At 44.4% G+C, this 17,878-nt stretch overlaps 1 protein-coding gene across 2 annotated transcripts in view; it reads left to right on the forward strand.

The window, feature by feature from the left end:
- ANXA5 (annexin A5) overlaps positions 1–17,878 on the forward strand; it is a 445,678-nt gene that overhangs the window by 401,099 nt on the left and 26,701 nt on the right. Inside the window, exons 1-2 of one of the 2 annotated variants that reach the window (XM_075349132.1) lie at positions 6,202–6,308; positions 8,292–8,324. In XM_075349132.1, coding sequence (XP_075205247.1) covers positions 8,316–8,324 — 9 coding nt within the window. In that variant the 5' untranslated portion in view covers positions 6,202–6,308; positions 8,292–8,315. Of the gene's footprint in view, positions 1–6,201; positions 6,309–8,291; positions 8,325–17,878 lie in introns of those variants that run through there. The other variant, XM_075349140.1, reaches the window with a different exon arrangement.

The raw sequence follows: 17,878 nt of genomic DNA on the forward strand, positions 1-17,878 counted from the left end.
TAAACGCTGCAGTTAAAAAAGCAGGTAATAAGCAGGTAAAAAGCAGGTAAAAAGCAAAGTGCGTTCTTACCCTAATGCTGTATGCGCACAGTGCGCTTTTGATGCAGATTTGGTGCAGATTTGTCACAAACCTAGATGTCTATCTTTATACCAGCTGTGCCAGCAAAGTCAATGAGAATTCTGAAGTTTTGCGCACAGGTTGCTTACTTTTTCCTTACAGATTTGGTGCATGCAGAAAATAAACTGCAGCATGTCAATTATTGGTGCTTTTTTGCCTCCATTTTTTAGCCCTTCCACCCAATCACTTCAATGAAAAAAACACATGGCACAAAAACGCAACAAAAACTGATGTGTTTTTCTGCCAGAAGGTGCAGATTTGATGCAGAAAAGTTCTGCATCAAATACTCAACGTGCGCACATAGCCTAAGGCGGGCTTTGCACGTTGCGACATCGCAAGCCGATGCTGCGATGTCGCACACGATAGTCCCCGCCCCCGTCGCAGGTACGATATCTTGTGATAGCTGGCGTAGCGAAAATTATCGCTATGCCAGCTTCACATGCACTCACCTGCCCTGCGACCGTCGCTCTAGCCGGCGACCCTCCTCCTTCCTAAGGGGGCGGGTCGTGCGGCGTCATAGCGACGTCACACGGCAGGAGGCCAATAGTGGCGGAGGGGCGGAAATGAGCAGGATGTAAACATCCTGCCCACCTCCTTCCTTCCGTAGAGCCGTTGGCGGCAGGTAAGGTGAAGTTCCTTGCTCCTGCGGCGTAACACACAGCTATGTGTGCTGCCGCAGGAACGAGGAACTACATCGTACCTGTCGCGGCAGCATAATTATGGAAAAGTCGGAGCCTGCACCGATGATACAATAACGACACTTTTGCGCTCGTTAATCGTATCAGCTAGGCTTTACACACTACGATGTTGAAAGTGACGCCGGATGTGCGTCACTTTCGATTTGACCCCACCAACATCGCACGTGCGATGTTGCAACGTGCAAAGTCGCCCTAAGGCTAGGAACGCTCTTTGCGTTTTTACCTGCGTTTTAGGTGCTTTTTAGGTCCGTTTTGGGAAGCACCTTTTTCTTGCCATAAGGCATGCGTTTTGATGTACCTGCAAAGTCTATGGAAAAATTGGATTTTCCGACCCCACTTTGCATTTCTAAACGCTGCGTTTAATTTGCATATTTTGTGGCAAAAACCATGCGTTCAAAGAAGTAACATGTTAGTTGTTTTTGCCATTTTCGGTGCGTTTTGCTATCATTGAAGTCAATGAGAAATGGCAACAACCAAGATTCCTTCAAATTCCTGCGTTTTACCTGCTTTTTCAGTGCAGAAAACATGCGTTTTGGACTACCAAAACGCATGCTTTTTGATCAATAAAATAATGATTTCATAAGTCCCTTTACACACACACATAATCCGACAATTTAAATTAAGGAAAATAATACTTTATTGCAATTTTTCCATAAAATATCATATTACCGCAATAATGTAATGAACATAATTTAATTTCATTATTTTTTCTATGATTATAGATTTGATTTTTTTTTTACCATTTTTGCTAAGATTTTGACTATTTAAAGTTTATAAAGCAGTGTCTTTATGTTCAAAACACAACTATCAGAACGCAGGTGGAAACGCAGATAAAAAGCGCTGAAAACGCATCAAATACGCGGCAAAAACGTATGCGTTTTCAGCGCTAAATTTCAGAAAAAGGCAACTTTAGTCAAATCAATTAAGCCCAAAATGTGCGCTCTAAACTATAAGTAGGTGAACGCAAAGTGCGTTCCTAGCCTAATATTCTTACAGCATGCAGAGGGTTTTTTCTGCTGGATTCCAAGGTTGCACAATGAAAGAGCTAAATGTGACTGTACATCTAGGTGTCTGTACACACTGCACATGTTTAGTTTTGGCAAAAGAAATTTCTGGACCAAAATCTCTCAAGGCAGGCAAAATGCTGCATAATATATGCATGTATGTGATGCATTTGTTTATGTTTTTTCTTTTGTTTTTTTATGGTTTTTTTTTTATTCATTTGAATGGATGAAAATTGCTGAAAGAATTAACATGCTGCAGATTTGGAACTGCTTCAAAGCTACAAGGAAAAAATAAGCAGCTTATGTATGATATTTCAGAAATCTCATTAATTTTACTGGTACTGTAAACTGCAGCATTTTGGTGTAGAAATTCTGCTGCAAATGCTAAGGCTATGTTCACAAACAGTGTATTTGCTGTGTGTCTTTCTGCAGCCAAACCTGCTCTTGGTTTTCTGTGTTTTTCAGCGTAAGGGTGCGCTCAGACGAGCGTGAAAATCGGACTAGTGCAATGCGAGAATACATCGCATTGCATTCTGACCAATGGTAGTCAATGAGGGAGAGCAATTGGTCAGCTTTTCTCGCATCCAGATTCTGGATGCGAGAAAAGTAGCAGCATGCTGCGATTTCATCCAGATTACGTCCGAGACTCGGCAATACAAGTCAATGGGTGCAAGGAAAAAACTGATGTCATACGGACGGCACACGGACCATCCTAGTTACATCCGTTTTTCTAAATACAATCCTGTCATGTAGCACAGAACACTGTAAATGCTCCTGTACATGACTGTAAATGAGTAACAGCTGCTGAGGAAAAAACGGATAGCACACTGACAGCACACTGAGTGCACACAGATGAAAAGTGAGAAAAAATCGGCCTACTCTCACAAACGAGAATGGGACCGTTTTTTTCATACGTTCGTGTGAATCCAGCCTAATGATCACGATTGCAGAGGGTTTGACCGCAACCAGGCCCATGCAGGAAGTTGGTCAGCATCGGCACCTATTTCAGCTGGATGTTTGTCCTTAAAAGTACATCCAGCTGAAGTGTACTGTGGCGCAGAGACCCACCGGGTTCCTAAACTGCGCAACATGCTGCCGGCCAATCAGAGGCCAGCAGCTGACATCAGCTCTGCCAGTGGCTGGGATGCCGAAATGAGCCACTGGCCTCTCCATTGGCTATGGAGGACTCAGTAATAAGGCTTGCATTGGGAGCCCGTCATATAGATGAGTGAGATACACAGTGTCTGAACTGCAACCTATAAATGATGCCTGAAACCTAGGTCAGGCGGGCTAAACAGCACTATATAAGTGCATATCACACGGATACACGAGATGCACAGTGTCTGAATTGTGGCCTATAAATGACGCACAACACTAGGTCAGGCGGGTTAGTTAGCACTATATAAGGACTCACTCACACTTGCGCTATTTTGACGCAAACGGAATCCGTCATTTATGTAGTACAGTTCATTTATTTACAGTGGAAGCGCGACATCGTGTGGACACAAGCGGGTACTGCATGACACACACACGCGCCATAGTAACGCGCTTCCACTGTAAATAAATGAACTGTACTACATTAGTGACAGATTCCGTTTGCGTCAAAATAGCGCAAGTGTGAAACTAGCCTAAGTGCATATAGTGCATCTTTGTGTTTTTTTTTCTAATAATTGAGTGTAGGGACTCGCAAGTGTGAGAATCCGTGACTTGGATTGCGAGCTTACGTATTTCGGGCCACAATATCAACTAATATCTCACTATTTGAGGTATGTCACATTTTATCTATTTTTGCAAGATATGTGTGGACCTTCTGAATTTAGGTGGATTAATGGTTAGTCCGTCATGTGATATGCACTCATATTGTGCTAACTGACCCGCCTGACCATAGCATTGTGTGTCATTTAAAGCCCAAAATTCAGACACTGTGCATCTCGCGTATCCGTGTGAGATGCACTTATATAGTGCTGATTAGCCCGCCTGACCTAGGTTTCTGGCGTCATTTATAGGTTGCAGTTCAGACACTGTGCATCTCACTCATCTATATGACGGGCTCCAATGCAAGCCTTATTAGTGTGCATATCCTATGCTAAACAGCCGCCCCTCCCCTCTAGTTGGAGGTTGTGTGGGTGTATCATCAGCATAGTGCACCTGGGCTGCAGCCATCTTTATTAGCATGGTTTGCCACAGTCTGTGTGTGCGTACATCATCTGAATTAGCTCCTATGGTCTGTTTTTTTTTATATAGCTCTTTGTGGTTTTTGCTATGGAGGACTCAGCACATCATTTCTATATTTTTTTTAAATGTGTTGGATAAGAGCAGATCAGTGAACATTATAGTAGGTAGGGGCCAAGGATGGGGAACATTTCTTACAGACCCACCTCTCTCCCATTTGTGTATAAATCGGATAAGTACAATCAGACAAAAAAATCGCACTGTTATTCAATGACAGTGTTCATCTGAGAGTTTTTCCTCAGCTGTAATTGGGCTGAGGAAAAATGGCAGCATGATGCATATGGCCGCGTATATCAGATGAGATTCGCCAAAGCAAATCAATTTGTGCGAGAAAAAAATCAGACGTTACACAGACCAGTCGTATGCCGTCTGATTTTTTTATGCACACATCTCAAAGGAAAAAAAACCTAATATAACAATATAGGTATGTAGATGATAGAAAGATATAGAATAGAATAAATTGATAGCTATCTTGAAGATATATCGTTTCACAATTCCCCTACAAATTATAAGCTTTAGTGCCTTTCATGTGACACTAAAGGGTGTTTAACATGGTTTAACCTAATACATAAATGTCACATTAGATGCGGCAATTCTGGTGGTTTTGCTTTGGCTCTTCCCGATTGCCAGGATAATGGTAGTTGGTGTTGATGTCCGCTATGAATTTTCCCACAACACAGGTCACATCTACCAGACACCCCCATTACTAACCCAGTAACTAAAAAGAATAAAACACTCAAATTCTTTATTTTAAAAAACACTCTCCAACTTTGTCCCTGGTTCACCAATTTAAAAAAAACCCAAAAGGTTCGACATAGTTGAGGGAATCCGACGTTGTCCACAAATGGAAACCTGAAAAACATAAAAAGAGACAAATAAAAGCAAGAGGCTGTCCCTCTGTATGGGTGGCCAGGGCAGTAGTCGCATACACGTTACTTGGGGGCATACGGCATACAGGTTACTTGAGGGCATACACATTACGGAGAGCATACAACTGGGGAGCATACATATTACGAGGGGCATACACGTTACTGGGTGGAGCATACACATTACTGGGATGGGGCATACAGCACTGGGGGGATACATGTTACTAGGGTGAGGGAGCATTGCTGAGGGGGCATTCAGCTCTAAGGGGGGCATCCACATTGCTAGAATACAGCCTGTATTAGGGCATACACGTTGCTGAGGGGCAATCAGTACTGGATTGGGTGGCAAACACATTACCTGGTTGGGGAGCATACACCTTTCGGGGAATATACAGCTTTTGTGGGGGCATACATGTTGCTGGCGTGGGAATATAGCCTCTGGGGGGCATATATGTTGCTGTGGGGGCATACAGCTCTAGGATACACTCACGGTGCAGCTCCTCTTCACAAGAGCTCATCACATGCCCGCAGATTTACGCCGTCCTTCGAGTGAACGCTTGCACCTGTGCCCTTCTCACACTGCAAAGTGCGGCTGCCGGCTCGAACACTGGGTCACCAGAAATCGGTCCGGAGGCCACATAAAAGATCCCCGCTCCTGACGACGGCAAGTGGGCACCCCTGTTTGTCTGGGGCCCTGGCCCTTGCCCGTGTGCTGAAGGATATGGAGCATTAGAAAGAGGCTCCATAGACTTTGAGCAGCAGCCACTCTTGGCTCACGCTTTGCTCCATGACACCTCTCATAGACGTTGCTGGGTGTCTCGCTGCACAAGGTGACATGGAACCTCTGAATAGTGGTAACGTGTAAAACGGAGCCCTGAGGGAGATGGTCAAAATATGCAGGTTCTGTGCAATAAATACTTTGTGTCTGGCAGGCCATTTTGTGTGACATTATTGCCCCCTGTGCTGTATACATCTGTATATATCTGAGATGGATGTATTCACAGTGTTATAAACACAGTATGCAAGAACATGGGCGTTTACAGGAAACAGTTCTGGAAAACGTTTCAGTTTGAGCGGCTTAAAAAAAATGACTGTAATAACAAAGTATCACTCATCAGGAAATAGTAGCCTGCTGCTACATATACACAAATTACTCCATGACATGAAAGAAAGCAGCCGCCTTTACCCAAACTGACAGATGAAAACTGACAAACGTTACTGAAATGGTTAAAGAGGGCTGGAAATGTGAGTAGGACTGGCTGGGAAGTGAGGGCAGTGCTGGTGTGCAGGGTGTGTCAGGGAGGGAGCTGCTCTGCTCACTGAGTCTCTGCTTTCTGCAGTCTGGGACCATCAGGAGCATCTCCCTGCTTGTTACTAGCCATAAACCACAGTGAGTAGCCCTTTACAGCTAATGTATTGATTTCAGTAAGTCTGCTGGGCTGAGGAGACGGCGCTCTGACTTGGCAAGGGTGTAACTGCAGTGGCATAGGGCCAATGTCATAAGACAAACAGCGGTGCTTTATTAAACATTGGCGCTTTATTAGTTTTTGAGCAGATCTCAACAGATTATATCACTGTTTCGTTTACGTTAATGTTCTGTATTCTTGTCAAAATTAGTTTTGAGAGGTAAAAGTGCCTGGAGTAACTTTATATGTGGGGCACATCTTCCACTATGACATTACTGGCCTCCAAGGGCATAACTAGTGGGGGCAAGGAGTGGAGCCATTACTTTTAAAGAGTAGTGATAGTTGAGGGGAGAGAGAAAGGAGGGGGGGACGTAAAACTTGTGCTATCAACTACTCAATGAAAAGCGGACATCACTTGGATGACACGTGGTTGGCATCTGAGTGGTATCACATGAATGGGTTTGAGTTTGAGCCACAAATCGGACAAAATAAGATGTATTTTTTTTTTTTTTTTTGTAGAGCATAGGCCACAAAGAAAAAAAACCCTTTTAAAAAAAACAGGTGTGTGAACATATGAACTGAATGTGTCTGTGCCCTCTCTGTTACAAAACAATTACCTGTGAATGATCCTATGCACACAGTTACACTTTCTTTCTAGAACGAGCTTCGATTGATAACCTAGAAAGTTCATCACCGCTCGTTTACCACCATTTACATGGAGCAATTTGGGACAGAATGATTTGGTAGTGTAGCCAGTTTTTCTCATTGTCTGCTGCACATCCATGTTTAGGCTATGTGCCCACGCTGCGGATTTTGCGCGGATTTTGCTGCGGATTTGCCGCGGATTTTCCGAAAATCTGCAGCAGCGGCACTTCCAAGCCATTTCAATGGCATTTTGGAAATGCTGTGTCCATGCTGCGGATTTTTCCGCGGCGGATTTGCCGCGGATTTTGATCCGAAAAAATCTGCAGCATGTCAATTATTGTTGCGGATTTTGGTGCGGATTTTGGCTATAGAATTGGGGAAAAAAAATAAAAAATCCGCGGTAAATCCGCGGCAAAAAAAGGTGCGGATTTGCCGCGAAAGTCGTGGATTTTCATGCAGAAAAATCCGCAGGTACATTCTACCGTGGACACATAGCCTTATAGGAGATGTGCTGGTCATCCTCGCATGTAAAACCCATATAGGCCCGTGAAGAACTGTACAGGGTGTATCCACTCTCGGAAAATTTGTGGATCAAATTTCTCTACAGCTGAAATTAGTTCCACACATTATTATGGGGAGGTTCTGCGTTTTTGAAAGGCGTATTTGCACTAATGTAACAAATTTGGCGCTTGTGGCCTTCGCTATGGGGTGACATTAGTGCCATACAACCATATTACAGGAAGGCCTGAGTGTAATGAGCCCTTCTCAGAAATGAGCAGACAAAGCCACTTTCATGCGGCATTATTTCAGTATGTAGGTCAGTATTTGTAAGCCAGGAACAGAATCTACATGGATTGCACCTATTGTGTTTTGTCTTTCCAGTACAGACACTTGTATTTCCATCTAGACGTGTGGCCTCGGAGGTGATACTCTGGGCTCATTCAGGTGACTGTCTGGTTCTGATAATAGGGATGGATTGGACATTTATTCACCATTGGCAATGCTGTCTATAAAGCCAGGTTGTCTGCCTGCCCGCCATGTGGGAGTCGTATTACTGTAACGTTACACCGGAGCACAATACCAGGCAGGAATAATAGTTTCTGTAATGTAGACCCTGCTGGGCCTACGACTTCTCTGCTTCTTAGTATATTAATGTGTCGTTGACTTCTGGCATTGTATGTGCAGCTTCCTGTTAATAAACAACTCTGCATATTTCTCGTATTGTTTCACAACTGATTACTTGCCAGAAATGTGGGCTTTCCTCCAAGGCCTTGTTTTAAGACAATAGCAGATTTTCCTCTAACCTCTTCTTCTTTCTGCAGCCCCGGAAACTCATCAGGAGCAAAATGGCAAAGGTGAGCTTCCCTTCATTTACTACTGCCGAATGACATGGTGTATGTGTCCTACACTATAAAATGCTGGTTTTAGTCAAGGATATAGTGCTGTTTGTGATGCCCTATTTATGAAGGAATGCCTGCAAGGCCGGGTTTACACACATACTGCAGAGCTGGTATGGATTGGTTTTCTCAGATTTCTCAAACACTAAAGTTGTCATTATACATGGAAATAAAATACTGATGCTGAATATCTATACGCTACTGCAACATAAAGCAAAATGCTCATTGGCTATATGGTGCCTCTGTACATCTTCGTGTGTGTGTTAGGCTAGTTTCACACTTGCGTTGAACGGTATCCCATTGCATTGCGTTGTGTGACGGGTGCAACGGATGTGTTGCCTATAGTGGCCCAACGGATGCTGCAAAACAACGGAATCCGTTTTTTGTTTTTTTTTTTCTTTTTTATACAGTTTACCGGCGGCAGACTATTGTGAACGATCAGCTGATCGCTCCCAGTAGCCAGCCGCCGGGTGATCAGCTGATCGCTCCCACTAGCCGGCCGCCGGGTGATCAGCTGATCGCTCCCAGTAGCCGGCCGTCGGGTGATCAGCTGATCGCTCGGCCGCCGAGAATGTGTGCGGGGGCGGAGTACGTGGAGCCATGGCGCTGAGGACAGGTGTGTGTGTGTGTGTGTGTGTGTGTGTGTGTGTGTGTGTGTACATGCGGAGTGAAGTGCGGGAGGGGGCGGAGCCAAGCGGGGAAGTGTCGGGCTCCCTGCACACGTACCCAGGGTAAATATCGGGTATAACTAGGCAAAGCACTTTGCTTGGTTACCTGATATTTACCTTGGTTACGGGTGCAGGGAGCCAGAATGAGCATGCGCAGTGAAATCCTGAGGATTCCGCTGCTCAAAAAAACATTACATGCTGCGTTCCTCCCACTGGGCGGAAGCAACGGAGCGTCGCCCAGCGGAAGCAATGCAGGTCCTTTTGGTACAATCCGTCATCCATACAAGTCTATGGGAAACAGCGGAATCCGTTAACGGATTCCGCCGTTTTCCAAAATGGCAGATTGTGACGGAAGGAAAAAAACGCAAGTGTGAAAGTACCCTTAGATATATCTCTTGCGGCCCATGTTTGGCTGCAGCCAATCATGTGAATTGAGCAGCGCATCTTCACTTTTCCAATAAGCTGTTCAATCGTATGACCGTTGCAGACAATTACAGGCTTTAGAGATTGAGAGGCTGGTTAAATCGGGACTTTACCACTCCTTTGCCAACGCAGATCAGAGTGACTTGCACTATTGCCGGTAGGTGAGTATTAATGAGTTTTCTTTCTCTAGCATTTGTATAATGGTATACCAAGGTTCAGTACTGCTCTGTAGATTGGGGTGTGTGTGTGTTTATAATTTGGCTTTCTGCAATATTGAATTTTTCTGTAGAATTAAAATGTATCTGGAGTTTTAAGTGACTTGTAAAATAAGCGTGTATGTCACTATTTGTGCCCATTATGCCCAGTATCCTGTACCACCTTTCCTTTTTTTGCATATTTTAGCTCTAGTTTTCAGTTTCTGAGCTAATAAGTGGAGACTAGCTGCTATATCTTGCATACACAGTAGCCATGGACAAGGAGGTATTCCTGCACTCCATTCTTTATGCAAGAGCACCAGCATGGAGGGCATCCATCAGCAGGAGTAAGCAGTGTAGCTGTGAATTCAGCCATAGGGTGAAATATCCACTTGAGCCAGGTGGCCATGTTGTGTGGGAAGGGGAGTAAGAGGCCGAGACCGCAGCACAAGAGGTAGCAGTAGGAACCTCAGATCTTTCCTGGTTTTTCAGCTGTCTACTCCACTGCAGCTTTGCATTAATGCAATGTAGGTGATGCTCAAGTTAAGAACATTTATGCGTCGCTTCAGGCTCTGACGGCACAGCATGCAAACAGCCCGTGTTTTGTCTTCAGCACTCAGCACATTGCCTGAAGAAATGCCACAACAGAGAGCTGATTTGAGATGGCTTTGGTGTGCTAAGTCTATCCCTGCAGTGGGCAGTAGCAGCCGATATACTGGCTAGGGGACAGCCGCTGTGCTTTTGCATCCTGCTCCCTCTTTTGCTGTGCAGCTGGAGCAGCATGACCACCTCCTCTTCTGCCTCAAACTGCACATGCCATTCGGATGGCCTTCACTCCATGTGGGGTCTAGGACCTCATCATCCCCCGCATCATCTTTCACCCACTCCTCACCCCCTGCCCTCCTTGCTGGTCTCCACAATGCAGGAAACTGCAACAGTTGGCACCTGTATTTCGTCATCATCAGAGATGTGCTGCTGACCTTGTGTACTATCCTTCCCATGTACAACCACTTGTTGTGTTCTACGAGGAGTACATCAGTGCACTAAGTCTCTTCCACTTCTGGGGCACAGCCAGGTGGATGGCCCACAGACCCCCGCCAACAGTCATCAAAAAGCTGAAATGACTGCTGTATGACTTGGGGCTAAGACTGCTTGGCTGATTGTCAAGGGGGTGAGGTGGAAGACAGGTGCCCATAGGCTACAGGTGCAAACTCTACCCTTTTTAGCAGGGGACTGTATGGAGGACAAAGCAAAGGAACTAGAGGCACGCTCAGCTATCCATTCTAAAACCACATCTACTTGTTCTGGTCTGGCGATTTGTCCAGCGCTTCTTGGGCGTACGAAATTACGCAGCAGTCCTGTCAAATGGATGCACCAAAGGAAAATGTTTAATTTGGGCGTGTAGCAGGCACAGATCGACTACGTTCTCTCCCTGCAGGAGCTACACCAGCATCACGACCACATACCCAATTTGATTCTCTCGTTCTTTTGCATCCCGAAAAAGTGCACAGCCGAGAGAGAGGCTGCCTAGCAAATTACACTGTTATTGCACTCTGCACCAGGCTCTGAACAGAATGGTAGCGCTACCTGTGATCCAGCTTCTATATATATATATTTTTTTTTTTTTTATAATATAGGTCTGGTAATCTGGTGCACTGGCCAATCACAGCCATGACTATACTTGGCATGGCTGCAATGCCTCTGAAAGTGCCCACAGTCAAAGTTTGTTGATTGGCTGCGCAGCCTTTCAACAAACTTTATTCATCACCCGTACTGCACAATGTACTTCCATGAGCAGTTTGGAGTTCAGCAGCAGACACAAGATGTCCGATACGAACCCTGAACGCTACAGTTTGGGGTTCACTCATCACTATTTAGCACGCGACCAACAATAATGAAACAGCTTTTAGCTGCAGTCCGTTTTAAAACGTCACTGATCTCCATGGTGCAGCTGCAGTGTGTAAACACATCCTAAGGGAGATGTAATATACCGTATCTGTGTATGTGAGACTTTTCTTCAGAGGGGGACGACAGTTTAATTTCTATTTGGGCTTATTTAATTTTCCATTTTCCGGATTCCTATAGAAAGGATAAAAAATGAGGAAAACCAAAACTCGTCCGCTCACCATGCAGTAGAAGCTATTGCTTATTTGCTCATCCAGGGAAAACCTGTATGGAGAAAGCACAGTAAACACTAGGCTGATCTTAGGCAAGCAGAGCAGAATAAACAGACATTTTTTTTCCCGGATTTTAATCGTGTTTTAATAGGTACGAAATCCTTTTTTAGACGGTGGTGTGTTATTCAGTTATCCTACATTGAGAATCTGTTAAACGTTATGCTGGGATATTGCGACAAAGTAAAGACTCTCTTCCTAATGAGGGAGATTCATTGTGGAGCTGTAATGACCATTTTTACCCTAATATTTTTGTCAAGATTTATTTATTTTTGTCAATAGTAGAACTTCTATGTATTGCTAATAGTTTGATATTTAGTAAAACCTCTTAGTTCTATAAAGTTGTCCTAGCCGTGTTATTTCCCCCCTCATGTGAGGCATCTGAGGCGGTCTCTTCATGTTGACGTGTTCAGTTCTTCCTCTTTCCAGATTTCTTTTCCTTCTTCTTAGTGACCCCACCCAATAAAATAAGAGGCCGAGCTCCGTTACTGGGGCAGTGATCTGGTCATACAAGAGACCCTGCCTACAGCTGATGGATCAGTAACCCCATCAGTGCTTGTATAGAAACCTTCTACCAGCTGCGCTTTCCTCATCTGTGCAAATAATGCTCAGGAAAGTAAAAGTCCAAGTTCACAATGAAATATTGTCTGACTTTACCACAGGAGCTGTAAGTTTCTAGTTCTCTAGTATGTAGGCCAATGCAAATAAAACTGAAAGCTGGAATTCTGTGAATGTCAAGAAAACTGCACCACCCCTTTCCATGGGCTGTGTCTGGCACCACAACTCGGCCTCATTCAAGTGAGAAAACTGCACGTAGTTATCCAATCCAGGAAAACTAACACTTTGGAAGGGGGAACGCAAAGGCCTCTTCTGGTCCACACTTACAGTGACACGTTAAGGCTATGTGCGCACACTGCGTCTTTTTGACGCTGCGTTTTTGTGCGTTTTTGGCGGCTAAAAACGCACAAACGCACCTGCGTCGAAAAACGCATCAAAAAACGCATGCGTTTTTGGCTGCGTTTTGCTGCGTTTTTGATCTCTGCGCTTTGCTGCGTTTTTCAAATGCATTGCATGGGCAGAAAACGCAGAAAAACGCAGGAAAGAACTGACATGTCCATTTTTTTTTTTTAACTCAAAAACGCAGGTAAAAAAAACAGATGTATGCGGACAGCAAAAATGAAAACTCATAGACTTTGCTGGGGAAGCAAAGTCCTGCAGTTTTGAGGCCAAAAACGCACCCGAAAAACGCGCAAAAACGCCGCGAAAAACGCATTGTGCGCACATAGCCTTAAGGGACTCAGCAGGTTTTTGCTATGTAATCCGACAGTAGCATGAGGTGAGGGCTGAAACCCTCATTCCAGCAATATGTCACCTAGTATACTGAGTGCTACAGTTGTGATAGAATCAGTTTTCTGTGCTGCAGATCTACCAGAGCTTGGACTGCCTAACTATTTAATCCAACGCTTACCACTGTTGGTAACTTTCTGTGTACACTGTATATTGACAAAGCTGCTAATCAGTATTAAGGGTAGAGTTGGACCTGGGGGCACAAGACACTAAAGTGAACTTTACACACAGCGACATCGCTAGTGATGTCGCTGGTGAAAGCACCCTCCCTCGTCGGTTGTGCGTCACGGGCAAATCGCTGCCCGTGGCGCACAACATCGCTAACACCCGTCACACTATACTTACCTGCCTAGCAACGTCGCTGTGGCCGGCGAACCGCCTCCTTCCTAAGGGGGCGGTTCGTTTGGCGTCGCTAAATGGCCACATAATAGAAGCAGAGGGGCGGAGATGAGCGGGCCGAACATCCCGCCCACCTCCTTCCTCCCTCATTGCCGGCGGCCGCAGGTACGATGTTCCTCATTCCTGCGGTGTCACAGATAGCGATGTGTGCTGCCGCAGGAACGACTAATAGGCTGCATCCTGCAACAGCAACGATAATTGGATTAGAACGGCGTATTAATGATATGGTGAGTATTTTTGATCGTTAACGGTCGTTCCTGCGTTTCACACGCAACGATGTCTCTAACGAGGCCGGATGTGCTTCACGAATTCCGTGACCCCCAACGACATCTTGTTAGCGATGTCGTTGCGTGTAAAGCCTGCTTTAGTCTTCTAGTAGTACAGTAATCTCCATTCTTATAAAGTAACACATTGCTGGAATTGTGGCCTTTGCCATTGTACTCAGAGCAGCATGATGCAATCTGCTGACAGATTCCTTTTCACCTGCCCACTAAGGCCCTGTGAGCACACTGCGTTTTTTGCTGCGGTTTTTGCTGAAAAGATTAGTTTTTTTGTTCATAACCTTTCTGCAGTCCTTTTCCAACAAAATCTGAGAAATCCAAAATGCTGTGCTCAGTGATTTTTTTTTTTTAAATTTTTTTTTTCCCTACAGGTTTTACTGCAGAATTTCTGCAGATTTTCTGCAGCAAAAAGTAGCATGTCACTTCTTTTCCGCAGGTACCTGAGTTTTTGCGATAGATAATGGTAAAAACAAAAACAAAAAACCCACAGGGACCAACCCGCTGAAAAACCGCAGCAGCGCCACATGTGAATATGGTGCGTTTTGCCACGGGTGCAGAATTCTGCCAGATTTCTCTTCAGAAACATCCATTTCCCAGTGCGCACAAACCCTAAGGCCTTGTTCACGCACTGCGTTTTTACACGCGTTTTTTTTTTTTTTGCTGTAGAAATTTCTTAAGAAAATGGTTTACCTTTCTGCAGACATTCCCTAGCAAAACCTATGGAAAAAAAAAATAGCTGTGCGCACACTGCATTTGTTTTTTGTTTTTTTTTTTTGTTTTTTTTTTTTTTCCTCAAACACTTTCTGCAGAATTTCCTGAGAAAGAATGAGCATGTCACTTCTTTTCTGCAGGTACCTGCGTTTTTTGCTATAGAAATTGGTGAAAAAACGCAGGAACCAATACGCGGTAAAAACGCATGCGGTTTTTGGTGCGTTTTTGGTTTTTTTTTTTTTGTTTTTTTTTACCGCAAGTGCGCTAATCTTTCAGACTCAGGTAATTTCTTGAGGAAAATGGTTTTTCTAGTGTGAACAGAGCCTAAAGGTTGTGACAAGTGTATTTCATTGCTGGCATCTCAGAATTCAAGTGCATATAAATAATTGAGGCACTATCAATACTCAACAGGGTTTTCCTCCAGCTTTACATTAATTACATGGCCACTGCAGCCAATCATTTACAATGGCTATGAAAAGTATATACACCTGGTGAAATGCCAGGTTTGTTACAAAGAAGAATTTAAGTACGGTACTTTTTCAACCCATTAAAGCCACCCATAATCTGTAAAAGCCATTGTACATATATATATGTGTATGTACTGTATATGTGCATTAATCAGAAATTCTCTCGTCACATAGCGCTCACATGTACTTTCTTGCTACCTATGGTGTGTTTTCTATTTCGACAAGAAAGTGATGTGGAAATTGTGCTATGTGGCTGGATGATTCCGGGACTTCCCATAGTTCATCATTACCAAGCTAAATTGTGACACGTATCTGGACAGTTACGGCCCAAAATAGCAACATGTTACATTTACAGAAAACGCCCATAGTGGAGAATGCTTGTCACAATGGCTTTTCTAACAGGACCTCCTGATCCTGCCATAGAAATACCATGAAGAAATCTGTGCATCTTCTTGCCAAATACAGGAACTGGAGTGTTACAGGAGGGATCTGTTACCATAGATATATATATATTCTCTACAAAATAAACCACACAACTCTTAATGGGAACATGCCCATAATAGCAAGAAAGGCTATGCTTACTTTCCATTTTAAAGTACTTCTAGGAGTATCTCACTCATTTATAACCACATTTTTGCTACGCTATATGGTAATTACATGATGTAGAGAGAGAGACCCTGATTCCAGTGATGTCACTGGGCTACTTGCTGCACTTTTGATAAACTTACTGTTTTATCTGCTGCAGATCTCAGTCCTTTTGAGTGCTGAACTCTGTATAACCCCACCCACACCACTGATTGACAGCTTTCTGTGTACACTGTGCATAGACAGCTATCAATGAGCGGTGGTGGTTATAAAGAGCTCATTATGGATTACTACAAAAAAAAGTTTACTTTTAAAAAGGTTTTCACTACTAATGTTGTTCCCTTACTGGTGACAGATTTCATTTTAATAAATTGATATTGTAATTTGCAAGCAGGCTATGTTTGAGATATGCATTAACACTAAACGGTAGCAAAAGACGTGCTTATGTGTCCATAATACAGACCTGTAGGTGAGCCGTGCTCTTATGGGTCCATAATACAGACCGGTAGGTGAGCCGTGTTCTTATGGGTCCATAATACAGACCGGTAGGTGAGCCGTGCTCTTATGGGTCCATAATACAGACCGGTAGGTGAGCCGTGCTCTTATGGGTCCATAATACAGACCGGTAGGTGAGCCGTGCTCTTATGGGTCCATAATACAGACCGGTAGGTGAGCCGTGCTCTTATGGGTCCATAATACAGACCGGTAGGTGAGCCGTGCTCTTATGGGTCCATAATACAGACCGGTAAGTGAGCCGTGCTCTTATGGGTCCATAATACAGACCGGTAGGTGAGCCGTGCTCTTATGGGTCCATAATACAGACCGGTAGGTGAGCCGTGCTCTTATGGGTCCATAATACAGACCGGTAGGTGAGCCGTGCTCTTATGGGTCCATAATACAGACCGGTAGGTGAGCCGTGCTCTTATGGGTCCATAATACAGACCGGTAGGTGAGCCGTGCTCTTATGGGTCCATAATACAGACCGGTAGGTGAGCCGTGCTCTTATGGGTCCATAATACAGACCGGTAGGTGAGCCGTGCTCTTATGGGTCCATAATACAGACCGGTAGTTGAGCCGTGCTCTTATGGGTCCATAATACAGACCGGTAGGTGAGCCGTGCTCTTATGGGTCCATAATACAGACCGGTAGGTGAGCCGTGCTCTTATGGGTCCATAATACAGACCGGTAGGTGAGCCGTGCTCTTATGGGTCCATAATACAGACCGGTAGTTGAGCCGTGCTCTTATGGGTCCATAATACAGACCGGTAGGTGAGCCGTGCTCTTATGGGTCCATAATACAGACCGGTAGGTGAGCCGTGCTCTTATGGGTCCATAATACAGACCGGTAGTTGAGCCGTGCTCTTATGGGTCCATAATACAGACCGGTAGGTGAGCCGTGCTCTTATGGGTCCATAATACAGACCGGTAGGTGAGCCGTGCTCTTATGGGTCCATAATACAGACCGGTAGGTGAGCCGTGCTCTTATGGGTCCATAATACAGACCGGTAGTTGAGCCGTGCTCTTATGGGTCCATAATACAGACCGGTAGGTGAGCCGTGCTCTTATGGGTCCATAATACAGACCGGTAGGTGAGCAGTGTGCTTATGGCTCCATAATACAATGTAGTTAATGTGTCGCTGTCTGCTTCTTTTCATGAGGAGAAATTCTCTGACGTGTAAAGTGAACTTGAGCCATAAAATATATTTTATTTGTATAAAGATGGACACAAAGGTACGTAGTTCATTAAGAACCTACAGTTTTTAATAGAGAGCCATGTAATGTGGATCAGAAATCAATCTTGTGAAAATGTATAATCTTTATTATGATGAGAAGTAATAGCACGAACTGCTGAGAGCAAATGGTTTCTAACACACTGATATTGGGGGGCTGATTGTGTGGCTTCTATGAGGACATCTCACCAGACAGATCCTGATGTGTTTATGATGAGACATTTGCATGAGCTAATGATGATTTTTGTGGTTATATTGTGGTCCCTGAGAGGTGACCTGTGATCTTCCTTGTCTTGTTACCCTGGTGATGCGTCTAACATCCTTGATGTGCTACCAGGAAAGTGAAATGTATTCACTTATGACTATAAATGTCTTATTTGGCTTCCACCCTTTTAAGTGACCTTGCTCTGTAATATCTCCTAATGAGCCTGGAGCTTCTTATTCCAATTCCACTGAGAGGATACGGCTGAGGTGATGATGCAATAAGCAGTAAAATGTTTACTTAGGATCGCTGAGGCGGGGGCAGGAGATGT

Source organism: Anomaloglossus baeobatrachus, chromosome 1 (assembly GCF_048569485.1).
Source record: "Anomaloglossus baeobatrachus isolate aAnoBae1 chromosome 1, aAnoBae1.hap1, whole genome shotgun sequence".
Taxonomy (NCBI): Eukaryota; Metazoa; Chordata; class Amphibia; order Anura; family Aromobatidae; genus Anomaloglossus; species Anomaloglossus baeobatrachus.